The sequence below is a fragment of the Camelus ferus genome, chromosome 7 (assembly GCF_009834535.1).
Source record: "Camelus ferus isolate YT-003-E chromosome 7, BCGSAC_Cfer_1.0, whole genome shotgun sequence".
Taxonomy (NCBI): Eukaryota; Metazoa; Chordata; class Mammalia; order Artiodactyla; family Camelidae; genus Camelus; species Camelus ferus.
In genome coordinates, this window is record NC_045702.1 from 65247747 (window position 1) to 65272723 (window position 24977).

The 24977-nt window shown below is 36.5% G+C and overlaps 1 protein-coding gene across 7 annotated transcripts in view; it reads right to left on the reverse strand.

Moving 5' to 3' along the window:
- Nucleotides 1-24977, reverse strand: part of ZNF804B (zinc finger protein 804B) — an 871803-nt gene that overhangs the window by 452778 nt on the left and 394048 nt on the right. For 3 of the 7 annotated variants that reach the window (XM_032484045.1, XM_032484041.1, XM_032484043.1), the window contains exons 3-4: nucleotides 13010-13077; nucleotides 11141-11199 (exon numbers count right to left, since the gene is read on the reverse strand). The exons of 1 other annotated variant lie outside the window; for it this stretch is intronic. Coding sequence is in view for 1 of the 6 variants with exons in the window: in XM_006190331.3 (XP_006190393.1) it covers nucleotides 3536-3643 (108 nt within the window). In the remaining 5 variants the exon portion in view is untranslated. Of the gene's footprint in view, nucleotides 1-3535; nucleotides 3916-11140; nucleotides 11200-13009; nucleotides 13078-24977 lie in introns of those variants that run through there. 3 more of the 7 variants (XM_032484044.1, XM_006190331.3, XM_032484047.1) reach the window with 3 other exon arrangements.

The following is a 24977-nucleotide window of genomic DNA, read 5'->3' on the forward strand; positions in this document are numbered from 1 at the left end:
CATGTGTGTTTGTTTGTGTTTGAGTGTGAGAGACAGACTTTTAACGTCATCATTCAGTTACGTTATTTTAGAATTGGAATAGGTTGGGGATAAATATCCTAAAATGTGGGAGTGTGTAAATTTCTAAAATTAGAGACATTTACCAGTAAACACTATGCAATAATCTCTGTCATGCTTCTTTTGTTTACCTTAATCTATCCCTGGATTTAAAGTAACAACTATCTCAATGTTATTCACATTCTAATTAGGATGAAAGCAATGCACTATTTTTTCACACCAAGTCACCAAAAAGAAAAGAGATGCAACAGATATTTGCCTGTCTTCCCTTTGAAGACAGGAACGAAATTTCACTCTAGGATTTTCAGTTTACTGATCTGTGAAAACTGTTTAGGGGTAAAATGCTTTATTTATTTCTCAAGTATCCCGCTAAGTATTTATTACAAGAAGTCCATATAATGCTTCAATGCTTTCTAAATGAAATCCTTTGAAACAAAAACGTATATAAATATGATCATCCCTCTTTGTACTGTCAGTTTAACATCACGTGCTCAGATCCTATAGACAAGTGATTTGAATATGACAAACTGTACAACCACCTTAAATATATAACTGAAGAATTACAGCTCTAATGCACTGAAGTGTTAAATTCATATTACTCAAGTATATTTCCATCAGAACTACCAAAGAAGAAACTCTTGTTACATCAAAAAAGGAGTGGGGCTTTTTTCCCTTCTCTAACAAAGTTACAAAATAGTTTAATTCAATAATTGTGCTGCTTTTAAACAGCTCTACTAAAACAGAAAAATACGGATTACAATCAAAAGGAAGGAGGCTCAGATTAAAAGACTAAGAACCAAAGTTGAAGTTATTGTAGAACTTGATGAGAGGGAGTTAAATCAATAAATGGTATCCTAACTCATGTGTCCAGATAAATTGAGTCTCAGTGAGTGGAAATAACTAAGTCATGAAAATAGAGGTCAATTTAAGACCATTCTGGGCACTAAATTTGAAAAAAAAAAAAAGTATTGTCAGAGAAGCTATATGTTTTAAGAGAAATAAATAAATGACCTCATATTATGGATCTGTGAGTTTAATATTTATGCTAATGAAAAAAATCAATAAATTTATGTTAACCTTAAACTAACTGGCGGGGTACATACTGCTGAATATAAAAAAGAAATCATGCATAACCAGTTTTCAGTTTCATGCTTCACAACTCATTAATAAAGAAGGCAAATATAAACTCATCTAGACCAGGAAATTATTACTTAAATTCTCAAAGGTCTAGGGTCCGGAAGATAGTGACCTATTTTAATTTAGGGAAAAGACTAAGTGTTATGTAATGTGAAGGAAATTCTGACTTGTCTCAACCTCACAGTGACAGAGAATGAATGAACATTAGTTTTCACATACTGTCCAGCTCTTGTGAGAAATTGTTTCAAACCTTGAAAAAGTCATTCAAATACCACAGTAAAATGCAAAAGGTGACAGAATAAATCAGGTTTAGAAAGTACAGAGGCAGACTAATTTAGATATTTTTAAATGATGCAAATGTAATTTAAGTACACTCGAATGGGTAAACATTGGAAAGAACAACTCAGTGAGTCAAAGTGTAATGCCTGGATAGCTGCAAATGAATTAGTACTTTAGTAAAAATCAGCCTAACAGTGAATAAGAATATTGTCCCATGGGTGTGAGTGCCTGGCCAGCCAGTAGAGCCACACGGGTTCTGTCTTCTCATCCACATTCACCTGCCTAGTCCCTGTGGGATCATTCAGGCTCCTGAGAGATGAATGAGCATAGTGGGGGAAGAAGGACACTTTTTGGCCATGTGACAGAAATTTCCTCTGCAAATCCATTAGATTTTGGAAGATGAACATCAGGTCCCAACCAATTCAAACAGAACTAAACAGTATAGGAACTATAAAGTCATTCTCCAGTTATTCTGTGAATTATTAAGGCACACTTACTACAACTCACTATCCAGTTCAGATTTCCACAATCAAAGAGAGAGTTTTGGAAGATAGCCACAGAGCTTATCAAAAGGGTGGGAAAATCACACCTATGAGAAAGATGGAACATTCTAGGTTTTCCAGATGAAATGAGCTTAAAGAAAAATTTGAAGGATTTAAGTTTGCTCTAAGGGAGATTCTGAGACTGTGTTAAACATTAAGGTGGTTCACTGAGACTGCAGAAACTCCAATCCTGAGAATCTTTAAAAATAGGAAGGATTTAGGCCAGCTGCTCAGAAAGACTGAATGTAGGCTTTACTGAACTACAACTCTCTGAGATCCTTCTAACCCTATGAGTTTAATTGTAAGTGCCAATATAAACAGAATATTCCATCTTACACTTCTAATTCTGTACTATATAGTTGGAAGTAGGGTGGATTGCAACAACCTACTTTTTCCAGTGTATGGAAGCATGTGAGGCAATAATTTGTCACAACTAGGAGTCAGTGATATCTCTGAGTACCAGCACTTCCTGATTTTAGATTTTTTCATGCAGATCACACATAGCACTTAATCAAAGGTTTTTATAATATATTGAAGTTCTGAGTAACTCATGCTAATGAAGCACTGAACCATGACAGAAAGTACCAAAAAAATAAATATAAATCAGGTAACTTGAGATTTTCCTCTTTATATCTTACAGACTTAAAATACTGTGTTTTACATTAAACCAGAAAAATTGTTCTTAAGTTGACAGTCACTTACTAATAATTCAAAACTTTTAAAAATATACCATGACCTATATTATTTTTCTTCAAACACACTTGAATCCTTTAAACACTAGTCTACAATATGTACCAAGGAATGAATTAATAATATATCGAAGTCATAGATTTCTGGTCAAAATCACTGAACAAAAAATACTTGAATAAGTCAAATGGTAAACTACTGGATAGTTTACTAAGTTTAATAGCAATCACTCAAATTGTATGTAAATATATTTGCATATAGCACACCAAACTATCCAATTCATATTTCCACAAAGAACTCTCTGGCTTTCCTTAAAGAATCAACATAGTGAAGCATTTGATTTCATCAAGCATCGACATCCAACACCTTGCCTTTTGCCAGAATCTGGATGCAAAATCCTTCAAGAGTTTATTTTCTTAGAAAGTAAACACAGCATCATTAAACTAATCCCAACTGTTGACTTCACAAAGCATGGTTATAAAGTGCCACTCAAACTTTCTATATTGCCCAAATCAACAGATTCATAACTTGACCATAACAGACAGGAGCTACCTTCACAATCCTGCAGTTAACTGCATTCAGTAAATATTTGCATCCATAGCACTACAGATGCTAATGACTGTGTTGAAAATACACATGTAAACACACACCCCTCACTATGTAGCTGTCTGCCAATAAACTGTATAAACAGACACCAAACACCAATGGGTAGATATCTATCACCCACTCACTGTACCAAGACAATATCTCTTTGTATATATTGATTTTGAACGTGTGTGTGTGTGTGTGTGTGTGTGTGTGTGCGCGCGCGCGCGCGTCTGTGTGCAGGTTACCGGAGAGGGAGATCCGTTCTTGCAGAGGGGCCCTCTGAAGACTCCTTTAATGCCCCGGTAGTGCCCATTGCTGAGATGTCTTGAACTGATGACCAGGTAACAAGCCATGTGGGTCCGGGCGGGAGGTGCAGTCTCAACTCCTCACCAGGCGACCAGCCGTGGAAATGAGAGCTGGTTTCTCAGAAGCAATAGTGACTGCCACCTCCCGAGAAAAAGCGGCTAGCAGTAAGCAGGGGACACAGCAGCCGCGGGTCCCCGCTTCTCGCCCCACGCCTGCCCGCAGCAGCTGCTCTGACGACGGCGGCGGCGGCAGCCACAAGAGCACTCAGGGGACCCAGCGAGCTAGTCCACATGCTGCTCTGGTCAGGTGGCTGCTCAACCGCGGGCCAGCGATATATTTTTTTAAGGACAACTTCCTGGGTCCGTTAGGGAATCTGCAACTCCTCCTCCCTTTCCCTCCCGCCCCCACCTTCGCGTCAAGTGCGCGCCCCGGGGATGCTCAGGCGCAGGTCCCCATCGTCTGGCCCGGGCGTCCGCAGCCCGGCTGTGTCTGCGGCGCCGCGATTCATCAGCAGCAGCCTGTGCGGGGAGAGTGGCGGGGAGTCCTCCCGAGCGCCAAATCGCTGCCCCCGCTGCAATGGCAGGGAGGGGACGGAGGAGGCGACGGGCGGGCTAGGGTGAGAACCGGGAGTTGGAGACGCGGAGACCTGTGAGTGGGAGCTGTTAGAGCCGCTGCACTGAGCTGTCGGTTAGGGGCCACCCAGGAGACTAGGGGCGCGCCGGGCGGCCCGGCGAGTAGGTGACAGCTGCGGCGGCGGCAGGAGGCTCTCGGGGCTGCGGGATGAGCAGCTCCAGCATCCTGCCATCAGCTGACCTGGCCCCCTGGTCCCTCCGCCCTGTCTCTGGGCCAACTTTGCACTGTTAGGGTACGGGGGCCCGGGAAGACAGGAAGGCGCGGTGGACGAGACGAGCGGGAGAAGAGCGTTTTCTTTACTCTTTCGCTGCCTGCTCGCCTTCAGCATTTCTTCAGCGCTCGGGCTGAAGGCGGCGCTGGCAGAAGCAACAGCTCCCCAGCCTGCTTTAGGGATGTGCCGTGCAGCCCCGAATAGGTCAGACAGATTAGATGCGCTATAGTAGGTAATGGATGGAGGAAGACGTAAGTTTTGGCTAGAAAACTTACATAAGGTATAGAAACGAAACATGCGTGTTCTTTCGATCGATCGATCGATCGATCTAACTTTATCTATCTATCTATCTATCTATCTATCTATCTATCTATCTATCTATCTATCTATCTATCATCTACTTCCGGAGTTATATACATTCACTTACAAATCTTTCTGTATCCTTAAAGAGACAGATTTTTTTGTTCTATATAGGATGTTTGTGTCTTCACAACTTCCAACAATCACCCTTCAGAAATGTTTTTAAATGGACGTTATATTACTTACTGCAAATACAGCTACCAGGGAATGAGTTGCACTAAGAATTAAAGACTTGTACAGAAATGTGTTCTGAAAAGAGAAGGAAGATCTTCCAGAGTCAGGATGCAGTATGCCCCTCCTCCACCCCATAACTGACCTTACGGGTTGGGTGATCTCTCTCAACCATCTTGCCTGGTCTGTGGTGGGGAGAATATGAAAGGTCACCCACCTCCTTTCCCTCTTTTGCCTTAACACTGGAATTAATTGCAAAATTAAGGTAAATGCTGTCAGTCCTCTCCAGTTTTCTCCTCTTCTGTCTCCCACAATGCCCCATCTGCAATCTGGTTGACACTGAGGAGCTTGCAAAAATGACATAAATTGGTAAAAGAAAGAAGGCAACTGATTTTTCCTATTCAGGCAACTCATAAAACTCTTTTAAGCAAAAAATACTCCAATGAATACAACTTTTGTAACTACCCGATAAAGGCTTGACTTTTTGTTTACATCATTACAATACCTTATAACCTTAATAATTTCATTAAGAAACACAAAGATGTATTTCTCATTTTAAAGGTTTTAGATAGTCTTTTTAAAGTGTTTCCATAACAGAAAGTGTCTTATTATATAAGGTGAAAATGCCAATTTCTTGCAAACTTCAATTTAAAGATTACTGAAACTGAGATAGTGCAATGTAAATGTTGTGGGAATGATTTATTTTGTAACTAGCTCATTGGTAAGAACTTTTGAAACAAAAAATAGAGAGCAGAAACAACAGATATAATATATTCACCTTTTCCTTTCTACTATGATGCTGGATGTGTTTAATAATGTGCTGATTCAACTTAGAGCTGTAAAATGTTTCATGAAGCTGAGAGTAATATCACTTATATATAAACATTTAGATATACTCTAGGCAAAGAAAACAACATATTTGCAAAGAGTAAAATTTCAAAATCATGTGAAATCTTTGCCAAAACAAAAAAGTGGATTTCTTTTTCACTTTTTAAATTGTTATTGCCTATATATTCTTTTTTAAAAATTAAAAAACTTTTTTGAATTGAAGTGTAGTTGATTTGCAATGTTAGTTTCAGGTGTACAGCAAAGCAATTCAGTTATACATACACATACATATATATATTTTCTCTTCAGATTCTTTTCCACTATGTTATTACAAGAAATTAAATATAGTTCCCTGTGCTATACAGTAGGTCCTTGTTGTTTATCTATTATATATATATAGTAGTGTGTATCTGTCAATCCCCTCAAAAAGTGGAATTTTAAAAGGAGACAGTATGGCTCAGTCTATAATTACCATTTCATTCTTCATAAATGTAAGTAGCAAATAGCATTGAGGACTTAAGTGTAAACATTCTTGAACGGACTAGAAAAATGAATGATGTCGTATGTTGTGAATAACAGTTCCAAGGACACTTTGCCTTCTTTAGTAAGCAAACATAATTCCTAATAATGCTTAATTAAAGAATCAGGTATGCTTTTTTGAAATGACATGATTGACTTAAGTAATCAAAAAGTATACAATTCACATATGCCACCCTATTATTATTTTTTTATTCAAACTATCTGCTAGTTATCTGACATTCTTGTTTATTTGACTATTATTCTATGTGAATCTGAGTTATCCCATAGGAAACAAAGTAACCCCTTTTTATAGCAATGTTTCAAGGACTAATTTTTCTAAATTCTTAAAATTTTTCTAATTTCTTAAAAATTAATTTTTGAGGTTCTTCTTCATTAGAGATGAATGATACAAATTCTCTTAATTTGCCATATTTTAAAATCATGTTCTTTTCTTTGCTTTTTAACTTTTTACCATCCACCTTAAAATACTGAAGCAAAAATTAGCAACTTTGTTACTCTCAGCCAACTTTATGAATAGTTTTTAAAACAAACGAAAAAAGAACAACTTCTTTGTTCTTCCTTGCCAGATTATGACTGATGTCTAGCAGTGTGATGTCATCATATGCAACAACTGCAACAATTCTCCACCATTGCTGGTCTGTATTTTAGCTGTGATTTGCCCAATCTAAATAACAGAAACATGTTTTTGTTTGCAGAGTTGCTGTAGATACAAAGTCGACCAGTTGTATTAAGGTCTTTATTAATGGAGATACTTTCATTTCCATGTCAGTAACTAAAAATTTTCAGAAAAAAATGAAAGGAAAACACTTTAAGCCTATATTAAATGAGTTTTAGATACCAGTCACATCCTATTACAATAAACATGAAAAGCAAACATTGTCTGCGTTTTTACAAGGCCTACTTATTTAAAGCAATATCTGATCCGATGACATCATTCCATGGAAGGGGATGTGAATGGTAAAGGGCATGGATTTAAGCCTATAACCAATTTGACATTTCCACATAATTCCAGAGCCAGGGCTGTGCCACAGATGATTGACATAGTGAGAAATCCTCTCTTCCATTACCTTTATCAACACACCCCCAGTTGACCCCCTTATCTCCATATCCACTGCCCCACCTTAGCCCAAACCATCATCACCTCTTGCCTGAGCCATTTCAACAGTCTCTTAGCTAATCTCCCAGCTTCCAACATTGCCTCAGTATACAATTTATTCTCGACATAAAACACCAGAGTGATCTTTTCAAAATACAGATCATATCTTAATATTTCCCTATTAAACCATCTAATGGTTTCATATCACACACAGAATCAAATCCAATCTAGGCGCTGTTAAAAAAAAAAAAAAGTCGTGCTTATTCCAGCCCCTGACCATCTTCCTCTACTGCCTTCCCCTCATCCTTGGCCCTCATGATGTTTCTCAAACATACTCAGCTTAACTCCACTGGAGAGCCTCTGTTCTAGCTGTTCTAACGGAACTGTTCTTATCTGAGCCTCACAAAGGAAACACCTTCTTGGTCACATTTAAAGGTTGTCTGTCCACAGAGACCTTTCCCGTCCACCCAAGCTAATGGAGCTATCTGGGATCTCTCTACCAAAGAAAGTTTTTTTTAAAGTAAATGAATAGATCTTATTTTTTAGAGAAGCTGTAGATTTAGTGAAAAAATTGAGCAGAAAATGTAGAGTTCCCATATATTCCTTCCCTCCTCTCCCTCCCACACAAAGTTTTCCCTATTATTGAGGAGTTGCTTTTGTGTCGTACATTCATTAAAATTGATGAGTCAATATTGATGCAATATTATTAACTAAAGTCCATACTTTATATTAGGGTTAACTATGTTGTATATTCTATGGGTTTTGACAAATGTATGACATGTATCCACCATTACAGTACCATACAGAATTGTGTCACTGACCTAAAAATCACCTGTGCTCCACCTATTCATCCCTCCTTCTGTCCCTCCAAATCCCTGGCAACCAATGATCTTTTTACTGTTTTTTTTTTTTTTGACCTTCTAAGAATGTCATATAGTTGGAATTACACAGTATACAGCTTTTCAGATTGGTTCTTTTCATTTAGCAATCTGCATTTTAAATTTCCTCCATGTCTCCCAGTGGCTTGATATATCATTCATTTTACTGCTGGAATAATGGAATATTTTAACAGTATTTCATTATGTTATGGGTTGAATTGTGCCCCTACACCCCCCAAAATATTAAGTCCTAATTCTTTGTGAATGGGACCTTATTTGGAAATAGGGCCTTTGCCGATGATCAAGTTAAGATGAGGTCAACTCTAATCCAGTATGACTGTGTTCTTACAAAAGGGGATATTTAGACACAGAAACAGAGGAACAGGGAAAATGCCATGTAAAGACTGAAATCATGCTACTAAAAGCCAACAAAGAATTGCAGTGCATAGCTAGGAGAGAGACATGGAATAGATTGTCTCTCACAGCCCTCAGAAGAAACCAATTCTGCCAACACACTGATATCAGACTTCTCCAGAACTGTGCTAACAACTTCTGTTGCTGAAGCAGCCCAATCTGTGCTACTTTGTTGCAGCAGATGTAGGAAACTAATACACATGTGTGGATGTACCACAGTGTGCCGATCCATTCACTTGTTAAAGGACATCACGGTTGCTTCCAAGAATTGGCCATTATGAAAAGGTGCTGTAAATATCCATGAGCAGGTTTTTGTGTGGACATCAGTCTTCAACTCATTTGGATAAGTATCTGGATCTGTGTTTAGTTTTATAAGAAACTACCACACTGTCTTTCAGAGTGGCTGTACCATCTAGCACTCCCACCAACAAGGAATGATAGTTTCTATTGTTTCACATCCTCACCAGCATATGGTGGTGTCAGTGTTTTGAACTGTAGCCATTCTGATAGATGTATTGCAGTATTTCATTGTTGTTTTAATTTGCAATTCCCTGATGAAAAATGCTGTTAAAAATCTTTCCATATGTTTATCTGTCATCTGTATTTCTTCTTTGGTGAGGTGTCTGTTCACATCAATTGTCCATTTTTTTAACTGGGTTACTTATTTTCTTCTTAAGTTTTAAGAATTCTTTGTATATTTTGGATATGATTCCTTCATCAAATATGTGTTTTGCAAATATTTTCTCCCAATATGCGGCCTGTCTTTTTATTTCTTAACAATGTCTTTTACAGAGCAGAATTTTTAAAATTTTAATATACTCCAATTTATTATTTTTTCTTTCATGACTTGTGCTTCCAGTTCTGTACCTAAAAAGTCACCATTAATTTAAGGTTGCCTAGATTTTCTTTTATGGTAACTTCTAGGAATTTTATGGTTTTACACTTTACATTTAGGTCCATGATCCATCTTGAGTTAATTTTCATGAAAGGTGTAAGGTCTGTTTCTAGATTCATTTTGTTGAGGGTTGATGTCCATTTGTTCCAGGATCATCTGTTGAAAAGGCTATTCTTTTTCCACTGAATTAGTCTTGCTCCTTGTCAAAGATCAGTTGACTGAACTTGTAGGGGTCTATTTCTGGGCTTTCTATTCTGTTCTATTAACCCAGGTTCTCTTTACTCACCTCGGTCACAGGTGGAAAGCAGATTCACAAGAGCCTTAAGAATAGAGTATGGTTATCATTTCCCCAGAAAAGGGGCTGGGCCTGATATGAAGATGGGTTTATATGATGAACTCAGATACCTTGTGCTTTTCCAGAAAATGTTCATCATTCTCACTCTCCACTTGAAAGCTCGATGAAGTAGGTAAAGGCCTCCACCTTCAGTCTGAGCCCTCCTGGCTGTGGGCTCCACTCAACACAGGTAACACAGACCACCCCCAGTGGCAAGACAGAGATAGCAGCCTAGAAATCTGGGACCCTACTGTACCAACAATGCTGACCTGGACCTCTACAGAGCCAGAGAGGGAAGTGGGCATGAGTTTGTTAATTTATCAGATAGGTTATGATTCTTTCATTGAAATGAATTTTTATGACAGTATGACTAAGTACAAACTTCCAGAGGTGAAGTCCCATTTATGGTTAAGGCATTCCAAGAAACAAAGACAGCCAGAAAGAAAAAAAAAAAAATACAGGGAAAGAAGAGAGGAAGGAAGGTGAGGAAGGAGGGAGGGTGAGAAAGCATTCTTTTTCTGCAGCATCTTTAAAGCCCGTAAGAGAGTGATATTATTCCTCCTGCCTGAAATGAACCAAACAGAGTTTAAAAGTGGGTTGAGAGTGACTAAAGGGCCCTGTCTCCCTTAAAGTAGCAAGTATAATATTTTGAATACTACCTCCTAGAAGATCAGATAACAAAGACACGGATGATGAATTAGTCAAAGTCAAGAAAACAATTTAGGATGAGGTTCCTTCAGACTTAGATCCAGTAACTAATTTTGCAAAAAGACATCAGTAAGGCAGACAGCTAAATTTACACTATGAAATATGAGGCTAAAGGGCAAATGACATGAAATCAAACTGACTTCATGGATTTAGTTAAGAAGTATTTTCCAAGATATGTCTTCAAGTTAAAAAAAAATTTCAATGCAGTGATTTGGATTAATTAAAACTACATCATAGGGAAACGATTCATACTGACTGATGCTGCCCTGAGAAAGACACAGCCTCCCCACAATAATTCAGAGATACACAACCAATCAAATACAACCTATCCACACACATCTCCAACTGTAGAGCCCCCAATCCCATTCCACACACCTCCCTCTCTTCAAGGAGGAGTCCCTGCAGCCCAGGAGGTAGTGGAAAACTTCCGATGACAGAATCATAAAGAAAGGGAAACAAGAGTCCCTGCTGCTTACCTCACATTTTCATGTTCTCATTCCACGGTTTCCAAAGCTATGGTGCCAGTTTGGCCACACTGTGGAGAAAGAAGAGAGCCTTGCTACCAACAAATGCCAAGAGATACGGCCACTATTATGTCTACCGGCACTCTGAATCCATAGTGTCTGGAAGGATGGATGGATGGCAGTGCAAGTCATTGTAGCTGAGACCCTCTTCTGCTTTTCCTGGAACACTGCCCTGTCACATGAAGGGCAGGAACTATTCAATTAAACACAAAGAGCCTTTTCCAAATTTTGGTGTTCCTGATTTCCCAGTGCCACACTTCAAAAATACAACCTTCTTGTACACATTCTTCAAATTCAAAATGAGTATTAGTATACTCAAAATGTTATAAAATCTGTTCTCATCAATTTAGAGATGGTACAAGTCATAGAGGTTCTTAAGACCAGCAGACAGAAAATTTCCTTTTTAACTTTCTCAATCCCTCTCTGCATATTGGTGGGAGGTGGAAAGAAACAATACCAAAATCTCATTATCAGCATAAACTGAAGGAAGGATGGAAAGAGGGAATATTTATAGTGTGTCATCCACAAGCCAGGCACATTATATTCATTATGCTATTTCACCTCTGCAACAATTGCTTTAATGTAGGTAATACAACTGAAGCTCAGAGAATTTAAAGACTGTATCTAAGGTCACAGAGCTAAGTGGCAGAGCTAGAATTCATGCGCATTTGACTCAAAGCCTAGACTCTTTACACCATGTTGCCTCTTATCCTGTATCATTTAGCCTCCTTGGAAAACACTACTAAGAATATTTGGGGATAATGTGAGAAATGTAAGTTGGAATAATATTAGATAATATTATTGTATCAAGTTAAAATATCTTGGGTGGCACCAAAGTTATGCAGGAGAATTTTTTTAGGAGATATATGCTAATTATTGAGGTGTGAAATGTCAAAACGTCTGTAACTTATTTTCAAATGATATAGAAGAAAAATGTACGTATGTGTGTATATGAATATATATAGAGAGAGACAAAGCAAAGTGTAAAAGATTAATAATCACTGAATCTAGGTGAAGTGATAAGGAAACTTACTGGCTTTTTTTCCTGTTGGTGGGGAAAATATGTGGTTGTATAATATAGCTTGCAGTTTGCAACAGCATTCACATATTTCCTACAAGGTAGAAAATTGCAAGTGTTGTAGTCCAAAATCAAAAGTCACATGACCAGCAGGAAAACCATGCTGGTCTCACCCTTGCTAATTTCTTTTTTTGAACTTTCAGGGCACAAGATTATGGAAGAAAGAATAACTCATGCATTTTTGCAGAGGACTGAAAGTTTTGGGATTAAAGGTAACTGGTAATTTAATACAAAGGAGTCTTGATACAGTATTTGGTTACAGGCAGGAGAGGTACCTAATTTGCAGGGCCCAGGGCAAAATGAAAAGCAGGGACCTTTTGCTCAAACATTATTAAGAATTTCAGAAAAGCAATACCAAAGCATTAAAACAGTGTGGGTCCCTTCACACTGTGGCCCCTGTGTGACCACACAAGTCACATTCCCATGAAGCCTGCTTCTATTACAAGTAAAAATGCTGAATGTGTCACAGTTTCCCTCCCAAAATTATAAAAAATCCAGTTACTCAGCCAGAATAAAGACTGTATTGAACCACTACATCTTTCTCAAGAATCATGGTTGAAATAAATGAGCTCTACAATGCATTTATTCCATATAAAGCTTCCTTAATTTTATTAATATTATTTTACATTAAAAGTATCTATTAGATTGTATTTCAAATAAAAATGTATGTATTAGTCATTCACATCACATGACCCAGGGATCTTATAACTGATATTATACGGAAGGAATATAAAAATACTTACACCATTAGCCCCATGAAAGGTCCCATATGAGTTGTAAAATGGATCTGATCTTCTCCAAGGTGTCCCTGCTTTCAAAGGAAAGGAAACTGAGAATGTAATCTAGCAATAGAACAATAACATACCAGAAAATTTGAGTTTTTATTATGTTTATTTTCACATTTTCAAGTATTTATAGATGAATTGGTTTGTAATGTTTCCATTTGTGCTGTCCAATTGTGCTGAACTGGTTATTTACCTTGTGACCTGTGCAGTTTCTAGAAAGAAGTGGAACTTTGAGCCTTTGTCCTAGAAAACTCATGCCTGGGGTAGACAAATCAAACTAACTAACAAACAGTGGCTAGTAAGTTTCTCTCATTAACATTTCACATAGTTGTTTTATGTCACAAAATTTCAATGAATCAGGGTTTTTATTGTTGCTGTTGAAATCCTTATCCTATAAAATGTTCTTTTATTAGGATAATTTTTCATCTCCTTCTACCTGTTAGACTATTTCTTTAGTTATGATTAATCACACTTCATGCAAATCAACTGCACAGGCAAACTGCCAACACAAAAGTCTTAATGAAAATTTAAATCTTTATTTTTTTCATAAAATGTTTTCATTGTGAATTAGACCATATTGGGTATAAGGCATAATATCTAATTAACTTCCAGATATAAATATAGTTCCATTACCCCTGCAAAAAAACTTGATTTCCTGACTTCTTACAATATTGAACAATTCATTTTCCCTTGAATCCTTGAACTTTTTAAGACATTGTATTTAATCTCCTTGTAGGTTTCTAGAGTTCCAAACTGAAGGAAATGCAGAATGTGAAAACTATGCAGTTATCAGGAACAATGGGCATGCATCTGGTCATATATCAAGTAACGCAAAATCCCTGCATCATACGTGTACATTTGAATTTTATTTTTAAATGTTTTTGGCTTTTTTGTCTATTTCCTTGTATTTTGGAGGGAGGTAATTAGGTTTATTTATTTATTGTTAACGGAGGTACTGGGGATTGAACCCAAGACCTCATGCTTGCCAAACTACCACTGAGCTATACCCCCTGAATTTTAATATGAAAGAAAGCCTTTCACATACTACTATTTATTTTGATCTTATTTTAAGCAAAAAATAATACATTTTTCTTAGTTCTCATTAAAAAGATGCCTATTTTTCAAAAAACAAAAATGAGCTAATGGATATAGAGAATAGACTGGTGGTTGCCTGAGGTCTGGATGAGGGATGGGCAGAATGGGTGAAGGAAGTCAAAAGGTACAAATGACCAGTTATAGATTAATAAATCATAGGGATGTAATGTACAGCATAGTGACTATAGTTTATGATATTGTATTGCATATTTGAAAGTATCTAGGAGAGTGAATCATGAAAGTTCTCCTCCCAAGAAAAAACATTTTTAACTGTGTATGGTGATAGATGTTAACTAGACTTATGGTTGTGATTGTTTTACAATATATACCAATATTGCATCATTATTTGTACACCTGAAACTAATATAATGTTATGTCAATTATACCTCAATAAACCTGTTTTTAGACAAAACACTCCTTGAACATTGTATAATTCCTCTATAATGGAAACAGTGACCCATTAATTATCAGTTTTTAAAAGATACCTTTACATAAGTTGCTCTGTGGAGTTGGTATGATGCCCATTGAAATAGTTCCCAATTGTTTTCACGCTATTTAACAGAACTTTTTAAAAATGCAAAAAATTATTAAGAGAGATTCTCAAAATACTTCTAGGAGAGGCAGGGCTGCCAACTTAATCAGATATCAAGTCACATTTTGAAACACCAATAATCAGAACAGTATGCTACTAGGACCAAAATAAGTATGAAGAGAATAGAACGCAGTAAACATGTGGGAGAGAATCTTTATAACAAAAAAAAATTTGACATAGGCAACATATGGAAGTAAGAGAGAAAGGAATGTTAATTAGTAAATAGGTGACAATAGCTAACTAGCAATTTGTAGATAAATTAATTCGATTCACAGGTCATACACCCTACATCAATCTAAATTCCTGATGATTGTTGAATTAAGTAAAGACAAATCACAGAAAATTTAATTAAATACAGATCAGTAGAAGGAGGATCCAGCTATAATATACAGTTTATTCAAATCAAGACTCTAAAAAGTAAGTGGACAAAGAGAATAAATAATTTACATTAAAAGAATTTAAATCCATTTAAAAACCCATATAAACTTTAATTTTGATACATAACAAATGCAATTAAATTAACTTGAGGTAATACTTTTCTTCTTTATATTGAAAAAAATTACTACTAGTATTAAAATGCAATGATAATGACTTTGGGGACGAAACTGGCTTAGTCTGATGAGACTGTCTTTACATATCCCTTATCAAAGACAACTACAACCCATATGAAAAGTTGTAGATTTATTCCTACCATTTTCTGAATCCCCACATTTCTGAGAAATGTATACAAGGAAATAATTTACCTTTGGAAATCTATATGTAGAAAATAGTTCATCACAGCAACATAACAAAAAATAGAAACATATGAAAGGTTTAATGATGAAAGAATGCTAGAATTAATAATTCTGCATCAGCTGCATCCTTAACAATCTCCCTTGAGACTTTTAAGGAAGATTGGCAACACAATTATAATGATCACATTCAAGAATAAATGCAGGAGAATCTCTAGAAAGTGTTGGCAGGCCTTTTCTAGGAAATATTAAAATTGACTGTAAACATCTGAGTATAATCTTGGTTGAAAAGCAGCAGGGATTGTCTCACTGATAAGACTTTGAGAAATGCAATTTAACAGTACATATCAAAATTTCTGAAAACAAGTATATTACTTAGCATAGAAAAGCACTTTTTAAAAGATCCTAAAATATGTAATGGCTCAAAAACAATAGAAATTTATTTTTCAATCAACTAACTCCCGAGACAGTTACCCTCGTCCAGTGGAAGGGTAGTTCTCTCCACATGGTGGCCAAGGGGCATAGGTTTCTTTTGTCCTTCAGACCTCTTCCTCTGCTGCTTTGGGGCAGCCTACGGGAAAGAGGACCTGGAAGAAGTAGACCTGCTTGCTAATAACCTTAGCCCACAGGTGGCACGAAAGACTCACACTCTTCTATTCCACTGGCTAGAACTCAGTCACGTGGCCACACCCAACTGCAAGTAAGGCCAGAAAATGAAAGAACAGAAACTCTGATAGACAACTAGCAGTCTCTGCCATACATACATGTTCTATGATCCAGCAAATTCATTTATAAGAATTAATCCAAAAGAAATAATTATATACATGTAAAAAGATAAAATAAATATGTTTAATAAAGTATGTTCATTGTGTTCATTTAAATAGTGAATCTCATGTGGTAATAAATATAGTGCATCAAAACAGTGATGTACCATATATACATAAATGTTAAATATAGAATAATGATACTATAATAAACCAACTTAAAATAAAAGTAACTTAGCATTAACTGGAGAAATGAAAAAAATCAACTAGGGAACAATACAGTATGATTCATGTTTTGTTATAATCAAAAGTATAAATAAAAGTAGATGTAGTTATAGGTATAGATTCATATACTTGTTAAAGGCATAGATTCATATTTTCTCATTCATAACTACATGAGAAAAATAAGGAAGTATGTGTCCCACCCAAAACTGGTTATTTTTTTTGTGTGTGCTAGAATTTCAGGAGATTAATTTCTTTTTGTTTATGTGTATTTCCTATAATGATTAAACATTTCCTAAATAAAATGAAAAATAAAAAATAGTAAATTAAACAATGTTAAACTATTGAAAAGATTTATTACATAAGATTAAGCACAGTATATAGCTGTAAGTACATCATGATCACAAATACATATTTTTACAAATACATGTATACACACAGACACAAATTACATAGGCATTTGTATGAATATATACAAATTTCTATTTAAGGTTTTGAACTGTAATTAATTTTCCCATATTTTAAAATGGCATGTTATTTTTAAAGGGTTTTATTTTTATTTTAATTTTTGTTTTACTTTTTGAGCTGAGATCTTTTAATAAGAAAACAAAGATCACTTAAACTCTAACAGTAATTCACTCTAAAAGTCCTAGAAGGACTATAGAATTATTCTGAGGGACAGAACTACTTTTCCTTTAAATTATATAGGAAAATTTTGTCCCTTTTGTTGTGAAAGTTGAAAAAAAGTCTGCTTAGATAAACTGCATAATGGGTTGAATGACGGCCCCCACAAAAGATATGCCCATGCCCTAATTCCCAGAACCCCTGAAGGCTACCTGACGTGGAAAAACTGGCCTTGCAGATGTAATTAAGTTAAGGATCTTGAGATGAGACCATTCTGGATTACCCCAGTGGGCCCTAAATCCAGTGACAAGTATCCTTATAAGAGACAGAAAAGAGGTCATGTGAAGGAGGAGGCGGAGACTAGTGATGTAGCAAAAAAAAAAAGGAACACCAAGGAATGCCTGGAACCACCAGAAGCTTGGAAGAGGCAAGGAAAGGAATCCCTTCTAGAGCCCTGGAGGGAGCTTGGCCTTGCTGACACCTTGATTTCAGACTTCTTGGCCTCAAGAACTGTGAGAGAATCAATTTCTGCTGTTTTAAACCACAGTTTGTGGTAAATTGGTACAGCAGCCATGGGAAAGGAATTCAGAGTGGTTACACAAAATGAAATAGATCACTCTGCATAATAAGGTAGCAAGGATATAGACCAATTTGACCACAGAACATGGTTGGGGGTCTCTGAATGGGGAGAAGTGGGGAACGTGGGAAACAGTATCTTGGGAGAAAATAATCTGGCACAATTAGCAAGCAGGACTGAGGCAGGATGACCAACAAGCTGTTAAAACTAAGTAACCTAGCTTTACTTTCTTTAAAAATTGAAGTACAGTCAGTTTACAACATTGTGTCAATTTCTGGTGCACAGCATAATGTTTCAGTCATACATGTATTTACATATATTTGTTCTCATATTTTCATTATAGTTATTACAAGACATTGAATATAGTTCCCTGCGCTATACAGAATAAACTTGTTGTTTATGTACTTCATACATATTAGTTAGTATTTGCAAATTTCAAACTCCTAATTTATCCCTTCCTTCCCTTTTGTTATTATTCTGAGCTTAATCGCTCTCCTTTATCTCCCATTCTTCAGTAAAAGGTTTCTTTCTTAAAAGAATGGTGCTTTAGTGAGCGTGGTGATGTGCCTTTCATGTTTATGGAGAGGCAAGATGGGGATTAGCAAACAATACAGGAAAGGATAGAAACAGAGAAGGAATCCCGAGTTCAACAGCAGCATGGAAACCTAAATGAGCAGTGAGCAGCAAAACAAAAACCTGAAAATTTTCAGGGATTGGAGGAGGCAGGGGACCTTTGATATAGCACATGGGATGTGGCTCTAGTGAGCGCATTTGGATAGTAAAGGAAAAATGACTACAAAAACTGCTGGAGACCGAAGGATTACAGGATGGCCACACATAGACAATGGAGGTTATTACAGAGGAGAGGTCAATTTCAGCCTCAGTTAAATCCCAAGTTTCTTTTCAAATCAGCTAACGAAGGCTACATCTCTGACCTTTTGCTTTGTTATGATACAGATTTTTTTTCCCTACAATATACGGTAGGAACAGTCAAATTAAATAGAATCAACACCAATGTCTGACTACTCCACCTTAGGGTTGTGACTAAGAACAAACTATCAAAACATGGAGATGGTGAGGACTCAAACTGAGGAAAAAGAACAAAGTGGCAGTCTTTAAAACATCAAATGGAGGAGAAAGATGGAAAAGGAAAGAGGTACAAGTAGAAGGGAACAGTAAAGTAAGAGAAGCTTGTAGAAATTGGCAGAGAGATGAAAAGGTAAGACAATATAGGAGTGAAATAGTAACAGAAGTGTGGTAAAAATCAAACAGTGAGGTCAGGAAAAGTTGTAAGAGACAGGAAAAGAGTTCAGCAGGAAAAAGACACAGAAAAAGAGAAGCAAGCAAGCAAGCTTTGAATACAGAACACCGTATCACCATAATAAGGCAGTTCATATTAAACCTGAGTATTTTTGGAGACTATCTAAAATCATTCCAACTTTCTGGCTTTTAATGAGAGGTGTAGGCAATTTAAGTTTTAATTTAAGTAACGTTTTCCGAAAACCATAAAATTTTGGACTTACTACACTCTAGAAGTTAGGCACTTTGGAAATCCATTAATTCCCTTTTGACATTTAGATTTTGCCACAGAACCAGCTGTTTGCTAAATGACTCCATGACCTGAAAGAGCTCCTTTATTTCTAAAAGTGAATATTCACTCTTAGGGAACAACTTTCATATTAGAATATTCCAGGGCAGCATTGTGGAGAAAGGCTGGATGATGAAACAGCAGTTGACTGCTTCTATTTTGAACAAATTATTAGTCTTTTCTGGTTCCAACATCCATTTTGTTATTTATGTAAATGAATACAAACTCTGAAAAACAAACTATTCCATGTTATGAAATTTGAAAAATGTGACTCTGGAAACCTTAGAGTCATCCATTTTAGTTTTACAGGAAAGAAGTTCTTTCTAAAAGATGAGATGTGATGGCGATGAATATGTAATAATGTTTTCATACACTTGCCAATTTAATGTGTTTGCATAAATATTTAATACATCGATCTTTTCAAGAAGAACATGTTCTGCATCTCAATATGTCTTCTCTTTTTCATTAGACTGGCCTATTAATAAAGTCCCCAGAGAAGATTTTATTCTTTCATGGACATTTCCAAAACAGTGAGATCAAATCTCCTTATTTTGTGAGTGCATAAGAAAATGCAATTTTTCTGTAGACTCTATGCAAAATCATCATTGTATATATGATTTTTGAGAGAAAAATTTGCTTTAGTTGATTTGTAGTATAAAAAGTATGAAAAGCCTAATTTGAATCAAATATTTCGAATGTATCAAACTGTTGAAATTATTTTAAAGTTTAGTTCAAAGTAGGGGAGTTTTTGTTAAATGCCAACACCATAGTCTTGTCCAAATTTGAGGCTTGTGTACAAAACATATGAACTTTTTTCATGAAATTTAGTCTAGCACCACTCAAATTATCCTTTTAGAGGCCGTTCAGCTAAACACAATTCCTCATTAAACTGATCTATTTAAATCTTATTCAAATTCAATGATTTTTCCAATATGCCTTTTCAGGTTATATGTATAGTTGATTACTCCACAGATAGTTCATCTCAATAACACCCTGCAGCTGTTAGTTTATTTCTTTACATATACTGTATGAGGTTGTATTTTACACACATGTGCTTGCTGCTTTATAAAACCATCTATTTTATCACTGGATGTTGCTATTCTTGTCTCATTTTTTTGCATATGTCTTCTACTGGGTTATGTAATTTTGAAATGTGAAAATTTAATAAGCAGAGACCTCAATTAAATAGAGTTGGGAGACAGAAGGGGGAGCTCTCACACCCTGCCAGGGTAACAGCCCAACAGGAAGAAGAAAGTTCTTTCCTGGCAAGGGCTCAGCCAATGAAAAGCCATGGTTCTTTTGTTTAGTATAGCTCTCCCAACTTTCTTTTCCTCTCTACAAAAGTTTTCTCCTACCCTTGCCTTGTGGGGATTTGCACATAGCTCATCATACTTGTGGACCCCAAAGAGCAATTCTCTGTGGATCCTGGGTAAACCCATCTTTGCTGGAGAAATATCTGGCAGTCTGTTTGTTTCAAGTCAACAAAAACAACACTCAAAATGTTTGCAAAGCAAAACTATAGATCAGGTATCAACTACTGAGAATTTTTCCAGTCTTCTTAAGGTTAAGAGGCATCCCTCTCTCAGTGTTTAACTTTCCTGAAAGTCCTGAAGGGCAGCAGGACAGAGCTGACCCCTCCCAGGACTCTGCACAAGCAGGTGGGCACTGCATTCTCTGCAGGGACATCACAGGTTTGCAAGGGTGGAGCCCCTCTGAGAGGGGTAGACTAGTCCTGCTGTATCCTTCAACTGAGAAAGGAGGAGGAAAGTTGAAAAGCATTCAGGCTGCCATGTTCCTCAGAATCCCCGAGCAAAAGGTTTAGTTTAGTAGTAATAAAATTTGAAGACATAAGTAGGGGAGGCGGTGGGGATGGGAGAGAGAAGACAAACAAGAATACTGACATTCAAGTTGTAGGACATAAGCTCCTCTGAGGACAAAAATTTTGTCTAGTTTAATATTCCTCTGTGGTTAGAAAAGCACTCCATGCATGCTAAGTGCTCAGTAGTTAATGGTAAAATAAATAAATCAGAGGAAGTCAATGATTTTAAAAGGAAAAAAAGATCAGTTTTGTCATGTGCCATTTATAAGACTGAATAATGAAATGAATCTATAATGGGTAAAGTTGATCAGGACTGCACAGGCCTAACTCTAGGGCAGGTTTATTAAAACTCAAGGGATTTGGTCTTCTTTAAGGATATGCTACTAAATAACAATATTCTCTTTTTCTTTGTATTCTGGGAGGTTTGGTTTCCTAATACTCTATTCAACAAATACTTCAATGTGAAATCAGAAGAAAACACACAATTCAATTGATTCAAGTTCATAGAACACTTCCTACTGGCAAACATTCTGTTAAGAAAGATATGTACGATACTTTTGAACTCTTGAGGGCAGGGAGAGGGGTGGTCATAAAAAATAAAGAACTTTTAAGGGAGCACAATTTAAACTATATGTTAAAATATGACCTTGTGTAAATTACTTAGACTTCTTTCAGAGGATTCTGTGATTTAAATTAAATCATGTAGTTTTGAATAAACACAACAGTTCCATCTCTAGAACTTAATGAGCACTACACTATAGGGACAGGTAAGACATATTCGCCAAAACTGTGTAAGCAACCTGGTCACCATGAAATCTACATATATTCATGGAAAGGGGCATAAGTAAAATACGTTTAATTTTACCATTATATGTTATATTACTTCTAAAGAGTCTAGAGACATGGAAACCCCAAGCACTCAAACACAACTCTAGAAACAAGGACAACTTACTGAATGGAAAAGTCTCAATTAGTTAGTTGAATGGCTGGCAACTTTCCAGTCAATTGCTCATAAATCACACAAAAATGCTAAAATATGTAAACTAGGAATTGATATGAAATTTATTAAATATGAAAGAAATTGCTAGAGATGGAAACAGCCATTAATATTTAATTCAACAACTGAGTAAAGTGATTCAAACCCAATAGGAAATAACTGTTCTTGAATATTACTTACATCAGAGGTCCATAAACTTTTTCTGTAAATGGTCAGATGGTTATTAATTTAGGCTTTTCAGGTCTTTCAGTTGCTGTTGCAAATACTCAACTCTGTCGTTGTAGGGCTAAAGCAACCTACACATACATCAAAGAATGAGTATGTCTGTGCTTCAATAAAACTTTACTTACAAAGGCAAGCAACAGCCAGATTTGGCCCATGGGTCATTGTTTACCAAATCTCGTATTATGACATGTAAGACTCTTCAAAATACAGCAAAAACTTATACAGAGATTCCACATTTGAAACACATGGGGACAGTCCCAGATTTACTGCTTGTTCACGTTCTCCCTCCCTCCCCTCTCCCCTCCCCACTCTCTGATTTGCCCTTCCTCTCGTCTTCTGCAGTAGCCAATCAAGGGCGGGGGTCGAGGTGTGCAAGGGCAGTGACCTACCCCAGAGGAACGAGTACTCTTTGAGTTACACTGTTTAAACTGCTAGCTTATGGTAATAACAAAAGGCAGACCACTTTCAGCTGGTTTTATTACTGTGCTGAATTGTCTATCATTATTATTCCCCATATTGCCTGCACTCAAAGACAGACTGCTACCACCATGCCCACCCTCCAGTTTACCACTGCACTTCTGTATCTTAAATGGAAAATCGAATAGCTTTATGTTGGACTTTTTTCTTAATTAATAAATATTCCTTAACTCTTGTCTAGAGATTATAGGATGCATCATAACTTACTTAATAAATCCTATATTGATAAATATTAAAGCTATTTCCAGTGTTCCATGGCATGATGCTTCACTGAATTTACTTGAACACTCATTTTGCACACTTGTGGGAGAGTTTTGTGTGGATAAATTCCTAGAAATTGAGTTAATAACACTTTAAAATTTTAACATGTGTTGCCACAATGCTCTTCAAAAATGCTGTGTCAATTTTAACTCCAACAAAGAAGAAATATGATAGTATCTCTTCTCCATACTGTCTCTAAAAGAGAATAAGATCCATACTTTTAATTTTTGCCGATTTGTTAATTCAAATATATCTCATTTTATTTCAAACTGTATTTCTTTTCATAAATTACCAGCCATTTTTCATTATTTTCCTCTGAAAATTCTCTTCGGTGTGGAATGATGTATACTTCGGGTTCAGGTGGAGGGAATGTTTACAAAGTAAGTCTTACAAACACTTAAATAAAGATTAATATATTCAAGTAGCATCTGTTAAAACTGTACAGCTTGTTCAGTTGGATCTGTCTTGCTAAGATTGATTATTTAGCCTCTTTAGTTGAATGTGTTTGGATATTTCTGACTTGTTATACTTAAAAACTCTCGCAGGCTTATCAATAAATTATTTGTGCTTTTGTCAGTAAGAACTAGTTATAAATATTTCTGATTGGTGTTTAGTGCCAAAAATTTCACACTACTTTGAGTATGACATTTTCCAAACACATACCATATTTCTCCTCTTTTACTTCAGAATGAAAGTGGGGTGGACTTATCCATGATCGCCCATAATATTTAATAATAAAATTAAATATTTCTACTCTAACTTCATAGGTACATTGTTTGGTCTCTGGTATAAGAGGAAAACCTTATACAAGTGCATGACAACACTGAAGACATTTTGGACATTTGACTTTTATGAGGGAAGCCTTGAGGTTTTGTGTGTTTGTGAGTGTGCATGTTTTTACATTTCAAAGTACTATTAAACAAGATATGTGTGTTCAGCCTTTCTACTTAGCAGTGATACAGCCCTTACCCTTTCCTCTTTCCCTGTGACCCACCCTCTCAGCTTCTAGCCACTCAAAACAGAAGCTTTACTTCCCTATTGATTTCCCTCCAATTCCTATTAAAGAAATAGGGGTCTATTACTGTCCTAATTACTAGTCCTAAAAAGATAATACTCTACACTAGGGAAAAAAAAAATGTTCTCTGTCCCTGTTATACCAACTCAGGCAATATTCTTCTGCCAAACACTAGACTCTTCCTTCTCCTCTGTTAGAATGAGTGAACTGTTAAGGCTCTTATCTAAACTCAGGTGTTCCACTTACTTACAGGATGCCACCCCCTATGGTCTGCTCAAAGAAATAACCCCCCTGTGGTAGTTCCCTTTCTTCTTCTCTTGTATCATTATACACAATGCTGGCATGCCCTAGGGCTCTGTCCTTGTCCTTTTCTCATCTTGATCTACTTTCACTCCCTAAATGATCTTATACAAACTCCTAGGACTTCAGACACAAGTCAGATACTCTCAGTCTACTGGCAAATGCTCACTTGCATCTCAAAGCCAAACCTGACTCCCGAACTCTAAGATATTTAAATTGCTTACTTAACCTCTCCACTATGTAAATAACTAAGAGGAACTTTAACATATTTAAAAGCAAGCTCTTGATCTCCCCCATAGATTTCCTCTCATGGCTCCACATGTCAGTAAATGATAATTCCATTTTTTCCCATTGTTCAGTTCAAAACAGTGGGGGCACAATTGAGTTCTCTTTTTCTTATAACTATACACAACCGACAACAAATACTTCAATTCTTTCTTCCAAATATATCCACAATCAAATAAATTTGAGTAATCTAACTCTAATTACCTCCATGGCTACCACCTGGTCCAAGCCACCATTATCATCCACTTCAACTACATGCACTCTGTCCTTCCACCTTTGTCTCCATGCAGTCTGTTCTTCACACAGCCATGGCCATCCTTTTAAAACAAAAGTCATATCATATTCTGCCTCCAC